Source organism: Gallus gallus, chromosome 7 (genome assembly GCF_016699485.2).
Source record: "Gallus gallus isolate bGalGal1 chromosome 7, bGalGal1.mat.broiler.GRCg7b, whole genome shotgun sequence".
Taxonomy (NCBI): domain Eukaryota; kingdom Metazoa; phylum Chordata; class Aves; order Galliformes; family Phasianidae; genus Gallus; species Gallus gallus.
In genome coordinates, this window is record NC_052538.1 from 12053925 (window position 1) to 12068481 (window position 14557).

General features: G+C 40.1%; 2 protein-coding genes across 8 annotated transcripts in view; one reads left to right on the top strand and one right to left on the bottom strand.

Moving 5' to 3' along the window:
• The window catches only part of DYTN (dystrotelin), a 50709-nt gene that overhangs the window by 35890 nt on the left and 262 nt on the right, over positions 1 to 14557 (top strand). The gene's annotated exons all lie outside the window — the stretch shown is intronic.
• Positions 10346 to 14557, bottom strand: part of ADAM23 (ADAM metallopeptidase domain 23) — a 68274-nt gene continuing 64062 nt past the window's right edge. For 4 of the 7 annotated variants that reach the window (NM_001398375.1, XM_015289429.4, XM_015289430.4 and 1 more), the window contains one exon: positions 10346 to 13584. In NM_001398375.1, coding sequence (NP_001385304.1) covers positions 13471 to 13584 — 114 coding nt within the window. In that variant the 3' untranslated portion in view covers positions 10346 to 13470. The remainder of the gene's footprint in view (positions 13585 to 14557) is intronic. The other 3 variants (XM_015289434.4, XR_005861243.2, XM_040703430.2) reach the window with 3 other exon arrangements.

Sequence of the window (14557 nt, forward strand, 5' to 3'; positions counted from 1 at the left end):
ACGTTTTTCCAAGACTAACTGGTAGCTCCCTTCTGTCATGGTGCTTTTAACCATAATCCTTTCTCTGTGAGGACCTGTGCCTCAGTAGCATTAGGTTTATCTTTGCAGTCAGTGGGGCTGTGCTAGTTTATAACAGTTGAGAAGTTGGCCTAAAACAGTGATTATTTTTTTTCTGTTACTTGTCTCTATATTTATAGTTTGCATATTTCTGTGAATTTAGTTCATATGAACGGAGAAGCATGTTCTTTTCCTAACTCATGATTTTACAGTGTCTCCATAAGAATAAACAGTTATTCTTTTGGTGCTTTATTTCTTATTCAGTCTTACTCAATCCATATGAAAGCAAATGGTGTGCAAAAAGTATTACTTTTTAACAGAAGCAAGAGAAACTTCTGAGTAGTGAGAAAACCTGAGCCAGTAGTTAACCATGTGGTAGGACTTTGGCAAATTTGCAGATGTTCCTTTTAATTTTTTTTCAAGAAATGTGGAGTTGGGAATGAGGGAATAGGCAACTAATGCTAACAGTGACTTCAAGAGGAAGTAAAGAGTGCAATACCTTGCCTTTGAGATGTAGAATCATAGAATGGCCTGGGTTGAGAAGGAACACAATGATCATCGAGTTTCAACCCCCCTGCTATGTGGCTCTGGGCACCCTGGTCTGGTGGTTGGCGACCCTGCACATTTGTTATAGGTAGGTGTGGGGAAAAAGAAAAAGTGTAACACCTGATAAGAGAGGGAAAGTTTCTTATTCCATGGAGGAACTCCAGTATTTCTGCTTTGTACCATTATTGAGCAAAGGCTATTCCAGTAGCCTATCTTCTCTGGGGTTCTAGGAATAAAGGGATCCTCAAGCATTTTTAAAGTCAGCTTTGTAGGAGCTGACTTTGGGCCCTTGTGCTATCTGGAGCCCCCTTAGCAAGAGAAAGAATTGAGTAACAAGCATGTTTCTCTTAGCCTTTGTGTGTGAGGGTTGAGCTGGTTAAGAGAAAATAGAAAGCCCTGCTGTAAGACATGGGTGTTGTGATGCAACTTGAAGGCCGCTCCAAAGTAGAAAAGGTTCTGAGGCTGCTCATGTTTATTGTTGGCCTGGGCACAGGAGGCCAGACTAGCGTAGGACTAAGGTGCTATGGAAATGTTTTGCACTTGCTGTTGCTAGGTCTGTGGTGAAGTACTCTAAGGGCTGTACTCTTTGCTGTGGAGTGTAAAGCAAAATGCTGCAACTGTAAAAGAAAATGCAGGATGTTTCTTGAGAGTTGATACGTTTCTGCCAAGCTGGAACCTTTCTGGATTCATTGTTAAGAAGTGAGTTTATTGAATTGAGTTCCCTTCCGGGGATCACTTTATCTAGTTTTGGATCAAGAACAATGGTTTCACTCCATTCAGAGTCTTTCAGGTAGACTCAAGGGTGCTCAACTAGGTGTTCTCAGAGAAATGAGAGTCACTGCTCAAGGGAAATACTGCTACAGATAAAATACTTGGCTCCACAGATACTTCCTGAGCCTACTGTGCTCTGTTCCCTCTGAACCAGAGCACTCACATTCTATTTCTGGGAAAGATGCTTTTGTTAATTGGATTCATCACCTCAACCTTCTAGTGGAGAAGAAACGTAGAATTGAATGAGATGGCAAACCCTTCTATGAGCTCTCATTAAAGCTTTCTGTGCCCTTTTTTAAGCTATGAATAATCTTTATTTCCCTGTACAGCAGGATGTATTCCCCTGACAGCCAACGTTCATGTCTTCAGCAGATCTCCATATCTTATGGATAAATTTAATTCAGATAGTCTGTAGGTCATATTCAGAGTCATTTGCAAAAGGTGACTTTTTATCAAGAAAAGTTTCTTCTTGAATGCACAGCTGGGAGATATTTCAGATCCTGTAACACTACAGAAATCATGGTGTTTTTTTTTTTTTTTCCTACCAGGAAAAACACCAAAATAAAATAAAAGCTAAAATGATCAGACTATAGGAGTAGGAAGTAAGAATAGTTGAATGGAATCTCATGGATATGTCTGTTTAGAATGGAGTAAGGGCACAAACAACTACGTACAGCGCTTCTCCCTTCTTGCATTTGCTCCCTGCAAGCCCTCCAGTGTGGTTTAGCACTGACAGCTAACAGACAAGGGCTTATAGTTGCTCGAGCAATGTCAGCATTTTTACAGGTTTTTAAAAAACTACATTCAGCACCGAGTGCCAGCAAAGTACGATGGTACTCACACTGCATCCCTTGCCTGTGGTTCCTATGAGCAGTCACATGTGAAGCCAATATTAAATTTTATAAGACGATGATGCCTTAAACACATCTCATTGTTGAGATGAGAAATTAAGAAATACTTTTGGCTGAAATTTCATGTTTTGCTGCTCTGGGTTCCTTATTATCCAAACTTTTGTATGAAATCCAGCCAAGTGACAGCAAATGCAAAACTTGAGATTCTTTGGGATTCTCCCCTTCTAAGGTCTGTTGGTTTTTAGTACATGGAAGAGACTTCCTTGCCCCCTGCTCTCTTTCAAAATCTTCAAAGGCAAAATGGGGATCTAACTCCCACTTATACCTTTGCAAATTCTCTTCTAAGCAGGAGATAAAAATTGGCTCCCTGACAAAAATAACTAAGAGCTTCTTGGAAATGAACTACTTATGCTCAATCCAAAGTCTGTTTGTGAATATTTTTTATTAATTTTTAAAATGTTATTTAGAGAGGGCTTCAAGTCAGGACATGGAGTTTTACTACTGCCTAGTAAAGGGCAGTGAAAGTCTCTGAATGCAGAACTTGTTGGAAAAGTTGAGTGACTGTTTTGAAAAATTAATTTCTGCTAGAAGGTCAAATAGTGAGGTGCCTACATCCTATTAGCAGGAGATTGAGATTCCATAAATGGAAAGAGGGGCAAAGATGGAAAAAATTCTTCATCAAATGATTTGCTCACACCCATATCCCTCGTGTAACTTGATAAATAGCCTCTACTGGTTCTAGTATTGTATCAAAGAATGGTACTTATGCTTTCAATGCCAAGTGCCTCTTTTTTTTTCCCTCTCCTATATCTGATGTGTGTGTGTGTGTGTGTGTGTGTGTGTGTATGCGTGCGTGTCCCTTCCAACTCAAGCCATTCTATGATTCTGTTCTGTGATTCTATGATATACACACATGAACAGATTATTTACAGAGGACTGTGCTATCTCTGCTTGGTTGATTACCTCTGTGTGCAACAAGATAACTTGTGTTTGGGGCATGGAAGTATCACAAAGATGCATTATCTTCCAGTCTTTCTTATTAAGGAATAAAGGGCATGCTATAATATCCTGCTGAGTTCTGTAGATATTTCTCCCACTATACGTATGGCATTGCATGAGGTAGGAAGTCCCTAAAGAAACTTGAAGATGATGTGTAATCAAGTTGAGAAGGCCATGTATCTGTACTTGCAGACGGTTATAAAGTGAGGTCTAATTCCATCTCTCTAGAGCAAACTGCCAAGCAAGTTGCTTGCAATAAATGGTTAATTTGATTACTGAAAATTTTCCTTTTTAAAGTTGTGGAGGGCATTGTAGTAATTGAGTCTGAGACCTGTTCTAGCTAAAGCCAGCAGCCAAATTCCCAGGGCGGATTTTATCCCGTCCTAGGATTTTTACTGGAATAGTTTGAAGTTGACCCTTGACTACTGGTGGGTGTCCTGCAGTACTGGTCTTATGTGTGGGGTTTCTTTGTTTATATCCAACTCATTTTGCTCAGCTATATTTTATCTTTGATTTCTCAGTAATCTCGTTCTTTCTGCTCAGCTGGGTTCTCTGGATACAGCAACGCTCTTCCAGTTTGGTACAGTCTGGCAGATCACACCAGGGACTTTGCCTACCCGTTGCCCTGTGTTGCAGGCTCATTATTTATAGCCATTAGCAGGGCTAGACTGAGGGACAGTTGTCATTCTTCTAAGTGCAAGTGTCCTGTTAGCATCCATGAGATATGCATTTGTCCTCTCTGGCAGCAAATGACATGGGATGGGATCCCGTATGTCTAGTTTTTAAGCTATTCTCTTAGAAGTCACATTCCTAATCAACTCCCTGGTTTCTCCTGTGATGCAAGCTGGTGGATTGAATCTGCAGGCATCAACTTTCACAACCCCACACTGCTCCTACTGGTCCTCTGGACCTAATTCTCTGATGAAATGGCCCGCAGAAAGGGCAGGGGACAATAGCTTGTGGTGCGCTTCAAGCCAAGCGTACACATCTGTTATTAGCATCAGGTCATGAGTTGTGTCTTTTTCTAGCCAAGACTTTGAAGGTCTCCACAGGTGAAATTTCAGCAGTCTCACTAGCTACCTGTTCCAGTGCAATGCAATGCTGCCAGTGGAAACTTGTTTTCATGCTGTTTAGATTGAGTTTCCTACTCTGTTGCTCTACTGCCCCGCTGTAACTCTAGCAAGAAAAACTTGGCTGTTATCTTTCCAATTGTTTGAAGGGAGGTTACAGGAAGTTATTAGATCATTAGTCACTTTTGTTGTCTGCACGTTAGCCATTTCAAAATGGAGATGTTCAGGTATTTCTTTCCTGATGTACCTGGTATCTAGGTATTCCTGCTTATAACTATTGAAAGCAGTATTTTCATTGCTGTTAAGCCTCATCTTTAAAACTGCCTAGACTGTAAAGTCTAATTTCATGTTTAATTCCTAGATTATTTGTGTGCCTAGGCTTTTGTGACATTTCAAGAGTTTAGAACACAGCTTGAGTTACAGGCAAGTGTTTGTGATATTTGCCTGGAATGCCATTGTGTGTTGCTGGCTGCTACTAATTGGTACTCGCTTGAATACTTGGAGTAACATGCACACAGATCTGTGTGCTGGTGCAGCACGTTATGCTGCATGTAAGCAGATCAGATGCGAGCCCGTATAACTTTTACACAGTCTGTATTTCTTGATCTCGCTGGATAAATCTGATGCTAGGTGACTGCCTCTGTGGAAAGCACAGAGCACTTCTTTTAATAAGAAGTTATTCTCTCTTCTTGTCCACCAGCTGTCACATGTGAGCTGCTCTGTTACAATGAGTGTGTTTGGGGCCTCTTCCCAAGAGCAAATTTAGATGCTATTAGTCCTATATTGAAGTGTCATCTTCACTGACACTGGTTATAAATTATTTTGTGAAAAAGATAGGTATTTCTTGTAGAAAATGTATTTAATGTAAACTTTGGAAATTCATCCAGAGCATGTGTTTTGTAAGTTCAAACTAAGAAACATTGGTTAGAAAACTAATACCTAGGCTGATCTGAAAGTAATGCCTTCTGTTTATTTCTGTGGAATCTACAACAGATACAAAGAGCACAATAGCACTATTTGATAGAGCAAATTCTCAGCTATAAGTACAAAACACATTCACCACCATTAGCTACGCATTTTCACTAATGATGAACAAGAGCCTGCATGCTGTGCTTGTAAAAAAAAAACAAACAAACAAACAAAAAAACCTGCACCAGCAGAGGTGACCTCCTGTTGCCACTGCTGAAATGCACCACCCACTCCCTCACTGTGCTCACATATGCTGTTTGGTCTCCATAAATATTCAGCAAGTGTTGATGAAGGTCATTGGGTACCATTTTTTCCACACAGAGGAGTTCAGTGACACAACTTTGCTTCATACACGTTTCCATGTCAGACACCATTTTGTCAGACTGCTCCCCTGCTGCTATCTCTCTGACAGCAACAACGTGTAACAGAATATTGGTGGGAAGGTTCAACCTCTACTGCCATACCACCAACATCCACCTCTGACACTGTGCCAGAAGAATAAAATAGGAAGCATTTCTTTCAGAGCAGCCCTCATGGCACCAAAGAATGTCTTTATATATGATGCTAAATGCAAGTAACTTTTGTAAAGGATGTGACAGTGGCTATCCAATATTTCACCTCAGAAATGCACTCCAGGGAGCTGCCATGCTGATGGGAAGCATGCCAGCTTGGTGGCTGTCACCTTGCAGCACGGCACTCCCCTCGACAGCCAGGTGTGATGGTAGGAGGCTGCCTGCTTGGCTGTGAGGCTGTTTAGAGCAACTGGTCTGCAAGAAGGAACTGGAGGCAAGAGAGCAGATTTTTAAGGACCAGGAGAGGGGTCAAAGGAGGCTGTGGGGAAGAGCGAGGATATTTCTTTTCATACAAAAGGATGGACTGGTGGGGTCTTCAGCTTTCCTTTGTTACCTGGTGTAACCAGCAAACAATCCACTTGATTGTGTTTAGCTGCCAGTTCTAGCCTAGAGTTCTTTGGCAGTCATAAGGTACTTGCATCACCCTAACCCAGAAATGCCTTATCCCTATGCTGCTGCTGGGGAAGATGGCTGTTTCTGTGCAACATCTGGTTAGAAATACTTGTTTGTTGTAGACATAAGTTACTGGCAAGGATATTCACCTTCTTGAGTCATTTTCCAAGTGAAGTAATACATTCTCTGGCAAAAACAGATGCTTTCTTAAGGAGTGTTGTGATAGAGGCAGATAGAGTATTGATTAAATGATTTTATTATTGTTACCCTATAGGCTCTGTTCATTCTGAGAAGGCCTTTGAAATCCTTGTTTTTCATTCACAACTGTACCCTTTGAAACTTAATCTCAAAGGGATACCGTAAAGATTAGGCTAGAGCAGAAATTCTGCCTAGCAAGTTTATCTTTAAATCAGCTCCGGGGCAGTTGGAGAGACTCTACTCTGATTTAACAAGGTCTCTCCTCTCCTGTTCTATTCTTCATTAAGCATGTCTAAGGAGCAGCATACTCCGTGAAGAATTACTTTGAATGTCTGGGTGCAGGCTTGTTAGAACCACATTGGGCAGCTAGCTCTGCATAAATCAGAGCTCTCTGGTCCAGATGCTGAAGGCCATGTTTGAGTAAGATGCTTCCTGCCCCAGAGATCTTCTGTTTGGAGTGGAGAATATCCAGCCAAGTCAGAGGAAGGAGAACTGATGCAAAATAAGAATTGTTTGCCTACATGTCCAGCCCTCTGTTCCAACAGCGTGCAGATAGAACTCTGCTATGTAAAGGAATTGTTTCTTTTTTCCCTCTGAATAATGCGGGTTTTTTTGAGTCTTGAGTTCAAAGCCTCATCATTAAACAAAGGACTATTAAAAAAATCTTTAATTTCCTGAAGCTTTTAGTGAATGATGGAGGGTACTATAATAGTTCCAGTTTCTTGGAACTGCTTTTTCGTTACACAGAAATCCCAGTCAAGCACATATTGTCTGTAAACTATGTTATTGTTAATGGTAACTTCTTAATGGAACAAGTATTGCAATAGCAACGTAGGGTTTGGATGTACCTGAAAGGAAATAGGGAACAAATGAATGACTTCGGAACAAGCAGGCTTGCTTGTGCACTTTGTCTGCATTCATCTGATTTCTTTGTCAACATGTCCCGCTCCAAGGGTAGTACAACAAGGGCATAGGTCTGGCGATGAAACAGATGGCCAGAATATGTCAAATGCCTACATAAATATATGAGAGCAGTACTGAGGCTTAGACTGTGGTGCTTGCTTATAAAAGTGACTTGAGCTATCTCCTTCAAAGTGCTGATTTGTACTACTTAAGGCTACTGTGAGCATTGCTACGGCAAGTCTTGTACAGTCATTCTCTAGTTATGTAGTTAGTGCTATGTTTTGGGGCAAACCACTGCTATAAATAATGTTTCAGAAAAAGATTTTTGCTAGGAAGATAAACAGATCTGTTTGCATAAGCTGAAGAGATGAGTGGAAGCATACTTTGTGTGACCGCACTAAGAATGAATGTTCGGGCTTTGCCTTAAGTGCTATAGATGGTGGGAACTCTGTGTCCCTAACGCTGCTGCCCCACAGCTTGGCACATGCATCAATGCAAAGCAGGGGTGTGTTCTGTCAGCACAGTCTGGTCTCCTCTTTTGCCTTGACAGCAAAAGGTGCCACTCAGCACTGGTCCCATCACCTTTGTGCATGTATTATTCAGTTGTGCTGCAGCTCTGTGAGGTACCTTGGTGCTGTTGCTTGTGTTGGATACTGGTGGCTGATTGTTTTTCTGGAATGCTGAATGCTCCTCTCTGGGAATAGTAAAGCTTATATGTGATAATTAGAACTATGTTTCAATGTTCTGTGAATCCTAATGTGTACTGGATAGTCTCTTTTCAAGATTGGGTGTGTGGTAGGTATTTAAAAACTCAACCTTGACAGTCCAAAGACCAAATCAATGGAAAACTGTTCTGAATTGTTACGGTTAGAGCCTATTCTGTTTCATGGCAAATTTCCAAATTTATACCTCAGATCTAGTATGTGTGGGCAAAATGCTGCCAGTTGGCAAAGCAAGGCTCGGGCCGTGCACTACGCCTTGGTCCTAAGTTAAAAGCAGAGCTTTAGTAAGCTGTATTTGTCTCTACTTCTGTGTTCAGGAACTTCTGTGCAGGACTCCAAGCAGTAGACAGAGACACCGCAGGTGGAAAGTTCTTGCTTCTTGGTCTCAAAAGCAAATTAAGTTTATAAATTTTGGTCTGGTGGCTGAGGACATCTGTCCATCTAGGACATGCGGACAGTTAGGAGAGCTTTTTAGGTTTTGCAGCATTGTGCTTGTGAAGCCTGAGAACTGGTCTTTGACCAGGAGCATTGCTCTGGTTTCTGCCTCTTCACACTGAAGTGTCACTTAAGTGTGTCCCCGAAAGTGGAGCAGTTCCCCTGGGTCAGTGTGTTGGACCAAGTCCAGCTGTTGGTGGGGCAGGGAAGTGCTGGGAGACTGGGACAAATCCCCAGCTGTACTGTGGGTGCGAGGCACAGCTGCACTTATGAAATAGAGACAAAAACCACTTAATTGCTTCATGCTTTGATTTAACCAGATTTGATGGGGTGATTCTTGTGCTGGCTCAGAAAGAGTGTGCTGCATCACAGCTTGTTATGCTACCAGTGATAAAGATGAGGGGTGTCTCCCCTTATGACAAGCTATTTTAAAAGAAAATTTTAATGAGGGTTGAATAGATGGGCATGTGATTACTGCGCTTCTGTACATCTGAGTATTCTGAATTATGTTGCCTTTAGCAGTGTGAAGCTGCTCAGAAGTAATACGCATTAAGTGAATGTCTGCACTGCTCTCATGTGTGGTCCTTGTACTTACCTAGAGGCATTATGTTCTCGTGTTGCACAATTTGACCCAAAAAAAAAAAAACCCAACACCTTTTCAACACACCTGCTAACATCTGGCCGTGTGCTGCTTTGCCTGCTGAGCTCTGAACAATAGGTCTCTGAATGGAATTATAACGTGTAGCATCAAGATATGTCTGATCCTGTGACTTTTAGCTTTCAATAGTGTTCGGTCTAGCTTCACTACTATTAAAATTTCTAGTTATTGAACTTCATTTTCAGTCTCTATTGTTTCCGATATTTCACTTTATTTATTTATACCTCCTTTGGGTAGGAATCTGTAAAGAATACATTTGGAATAAAAGAGGTATTTTCTGCTTTGTACATGACCAGCTGTTGTAGTGTTGGTTTTGTTTTAAATAGTGAGGGACATAGGAAAATCACTCTTCAGTATTTCCTGCTGTAATAGTGAAAGACAGACTTGATTTTTTTTTAAACAATTTATATAAATTTATATATTGTCTTGTAAAATTAAAGGCATATATGACTCTACACTATTGCTTTATACTTGTATCTTGCAAAAGGCTTAACTCTTGTTTTAAGGAATGAGTGTCCATTGTAGTTCTAGCCAAAACGTAGTTATAGCCAGAATGTTTGCGTGCTAATATTCAGTTTATAGACAAGTTCTTCTATGTTCAAATGATAGGAAATAAAAGTAGGTGATAGTGGCTCCATTAAATCATAGTTCTAAATGGCAAGCATGCTGCCATTTCTATATCTCTGGGAGAACTGAGGCAAAAGACTTTTGTTTTCCTGTCTGGAGCTTGAGAAAGCAGAGTTGGTCTGACAATAATGGGGAAAAAACAAACAAAACAGTGATTGAGTTTCACTCTGTAATCCACTAAAATGATGGCTGTGGTATTTACTAAGGTCTTCAGAATATTTTTTAATAGCTGCATCATTTAGGCTTTAAATATCATTCAGATTTGTGAAGTGCAAAAAGGCTCCTCTCCACCAACTGCCGCACACAGGTCTCGTTCCCCTCCCTGCAGCCAGCAGAGGGGACTAATGCAGCTCTGCTCTGCTGTCACACGGCCCGCAGGCAGTGTCTTCTCACAGAGGGAACCCTGCTGTGACATGGGATAGGCTGAGATCTTTGGTAAAAGTAACTTCCTGTCATTTTCCACTGCTAGGGCTGTGATGACATCTTGAGCAAATAAATGAAAAAACAAAAACACACGAAACAACAGAGAATAAATAAGGAAAAAATGAAAAAAAAAAAATTAAAAACTCCTCCATTCCATGTTCATGAAGTTTTTTAATCTTGCTAAGATGCAGAACAAAGACTACTGAGTTTCCATTCATTAGCAGCCAACAAAATATGAATATTGTCTTCCAACAAAAACTGACTTCTAACATCAAGTTGTGCACTTAAAAATAATTACAAATAATTTTAGAAAGAAAGAAAAATAGTGGAAGCAATAATGAATATAAAACATGACTGAGTAGGCTTAAAGTATAGCTTCAAGTATTCTATGGCATTTCCTCAGACATTTGTCTTAAGTTTGTGCAATACCCATCTTTGCATAGTAAAGAAAGAAACTCCAGCCCTAAGTAATCCGTTTCTTTTTACATGCACCTATACATCTGTTAATTTGCCTAGCAGACTTCTCTTTTAGGAGGATCACATCAATTCAGTGAGAGCATGCAGCAAACTGGAATAAGCTGTACAGTTACCACAGTTTCTTGTCCAGGTGAATAGATAAATAATGGAGCAAACATACAGCACGTGAACCGCAGACGTTACCGATTGTGTCTTTTGATGACACCGTGATGAACAAATTAAATGCACACATACTTTCCAAAGCACAGCAAAGACACAATGTAGAAAATGAACACCTAACTAGAACAGCTTTTATTGTCTAATGCCACAGAAAGCACTTCAGCCTCCATCTGCTCTGTGCTGCGTCATCTCTTGTATTCTATACACGTGGGCCAGAGAGCCACTGTGTACTTCCACGTACAGGCAACAGCTGATGAGTGGAGCGTAAACTCAGCCAAGAAATCATAATTCCTATGAAACTGCTGGGGTAAATAAAAAGTTACTCCAGCACTGACTGTATGTACATAGTAGTTGGGGACCACTGTGGTCTGATTTAAAACATCACATCGCACATTTACAATGTTGTTTGTGAAATGTTTCTCAAAGGTTTATTACACAGGTAGCTTACATACATCCAGTTGATTTCATTCATTCTAATTTTTGGTAACCGGTAGTATTTCCATTGTGGTTACACAGCTTTGGGAGCAGAACTTCAGTGAAGTTGGGATCACGTTCCAAAGCAAACTAATTTTATAAGACATCAATATATCTGCAAGGATTTTTGGTTTGCCATAGAAACTGAGTTCTGCTTGAGGTCAGGCAGGAATTGTTCAGAATATGACTTCCAATACGTATCGATACCGACTACCTGTGTGCAGCACCTTTAACTCATAATGTAGTAAGTGTTTAATGTGATTGTTAAAGCTGTTTGAAAGCATTTAATAACCGCCAACCAAAACAATATGTAGTAATTCTCTTGTGAGACTGTTGGATTCAACGTTATCATAAGAAATACCACTGAAATGAGAGATTACTTTTTTTTTTTTTAAAGTAAGTCACAGGAAATCTGCAGCATTTTTCCCAGTGCTCCGACTCTTAAAGCCAACTTAAGAAATGGATTTCCACTGAAAATAGATGGAATACCTCGTGGTAACTTCAGCTCCGTAGTTACTAATATCCAACCTTTAAATCAAAGATTACAGAAGTCTTTTGATTCTGGTTATCAGTTGCAGCAATAACATTTCTGGGTTGCTTCACTTAAATGATTTATTCCACTTATTTATTTATTTTTTAATTCAAGGTAAACAGGATGAGCCAGACCTCACAGGCCTATGAGGGAGTCCTAAACTAGCTGTCTTCATATCTTTCTCATGTCAGACACATGCAGGCAGCCTGCTTATTACAGGCACAGTACAGCTGCCCAGCGCTTTTCTGAAAAATCTGTTTGTATGCAAGGTGTATCTAAATAATTACAAGACATACCCCCCCAGAGTTACATGGATTTTGCATATTTTGTCACTAGCTAGCAGTAGCAAAGTGTCAAAAGACTGATCTTGTGTTATGCTTGGGAAAGTGGAATGCATCGAGGAGATACAGGGAGTGCGTTAGAAATGTCAGTTATCTTTGCAAGTTGGTTTGGGTTAGCAGAAGGGAAGAAAAACTTCTTCCAAGCTTTGAACGTTTTGCAAGTATTTTAAGGCTTACTTAAATTTGTATATTACAGGATCTAGACAACTGGAAAAAAAAAACTAGAGTTAAAAAAAATAAAGCTTGGCACTTCTGTGATTAATTTAGGGTGTTACTTTCTTACATTATATTACAGAAAATGTGCCAAAAATCACTGAAAAAGTAATCCAGGCTTATAGTCAATACATAGATAATGCATTTATACACTTTAATTGTTTTTGGTTTCAAGCATACAAGCTTTAGATAACATCTGTTTGGTGTTAGAACTCCCTGCATCTGCATGCTATTCTCTGCCTTTTTTGAGTAAGGCCGGAGCACTGGCTGTAAAACATGCTACAGAATAAGAGGGGAACAAAAAAAAGAAAAAATAATAAAAATAATACCATCAAAAATAGATTTACATAAAGAATAGAACCTTTTTATATGGAAATCCTTTTCTGTGTATAATATATATATATATACGTATATATATATTTATAATCTGTGAAAATGATACATCAAAATCTTATTTCCATATTTACATTTTTTCCTTCTTGGGAGAACTCCATCCATCACTCAATTGCTTCCATATCCAACAGACTCCTGACCTGGCAGACAGTGAGCTCAGAGAGCAGGGAGCTCTGGGGCCTGGTGACAAAATGCACTGCATGGCTGGAAGATCTGTTGGAGCCTGGTACCAGCTTCCCAGTGGTCTGTAGTTATTGGGCTGCAGATTCTGCTTGGGGTCAGCTTGCTAGCTTGGTTGTTTATAATGTGAGCCATGCAGGTTACCCTTTCAAAATTAGCTTCTCATGCCACTGGAGTTCGTTAAGAAAAAGGAAGTCATGCGAACGCAAGTGAAGTTAGAGTGCCTATAGGCTGGAAAAAAATCTGCTATTTCATGATTTTTGAATAGTTCTCTTATTGCACTTGGTCTTTGTCTCTTCCTTTGTTTGAGAAAAGAAAAAAAGTAAACTGATTTTTGAAATAGTTTGCAATTAACTTATCAGTTAATATAACCAGTGAAAGGTGAATGGAGGAAGTATTTTCAACTTATCTCCGAAAAGGACAGTTTTTTCTCTCCTCAGTTCCAAACATCTCAACATCACGGTTGTAGCTATGGTTTATGTTCTTCCTTATTTAGTTCCTGCACAGCTACAGCAAAGATAGCATACCCAAAATCCAGTAGTGAAAGAAGCAGCTCCTTGAATTGCGTTTCTTCAGATAGGGCCTTGTTGACTTGGATCGAACCTTCGTTTTTTGACATTTCTTCCAGGTTGCATCAAAAGGAGTAGGAAAAAACAAGAAGGGCAGATCGTTAGTTAGATATAACAGGAACAAAACCACAGCTGAGGTCATAGTAAAGTAAAAGGCTCACACTGAGGCAGCACATAACATTTGCAATAAGGAATTTGGTTGCGTGCTTTCTGTAGCATAGTAACAAGTATTAGTTGCTTTATAAAGTTTAAAGATTATGATGGTGTACAGAATTTAATTATTTTTGTAGTAGTTCAAGTGGTCTGTGTTTGTAGAAATGCTCAAAACCATAGCAGTGTGTGTCCACTAGGCCAAGAAAGCATGCATATGCCTAAGCAGAAGTGAGCCAAAAGTAGTATGTAAGCACACAGAGACTTGGGTTCTTACAGCAGGTGCTCATCTCTGGTTATACCGGAATTTAGTTTGCAAGTTCTATGTGAGGAAGCCTTGAAGTGCCTCTGTGAGCTCTTACCACACTATTGACCACAATTGCTGTGAATCTCAGTCAGGTGCAAAATATAGCAAAGACATCACACTCGAAGGAGACTGGACAGTTCTGTAAGTTGTATGGCCAGAAGTTAATGTTAAAAGCAGATAGCAAGCTGGTAGGTGATATCCAGGCTCCTACGATACTGGTATCTATCCTATGTCAAACAGCAAGACATCACAAAGCAACAACAAAAGTTAGGTGCAACCTCCCCGGTATCTGGCTTTATGTGGGGCATCAAGCAAGGGGCTCATGCATTTAGTTCTCCCACTGGGCATATGCACCACTACCGCCACCAAACTGACATGCAAAAAATACAAAACAGGAATTCACAATTCCCTAAAAGCTACATACCATCCCCAGGATTTTCTATGTTCTGCAGGCCTGTTAACTACTATGACTGCTGCAATATTAATAAGTATACTATAGGCAAAGTTTTCCTCATGGTTAAGAGACTAATGGATGTGTGCAAAGGCAAATTCTTTTTGAGGAGACTGC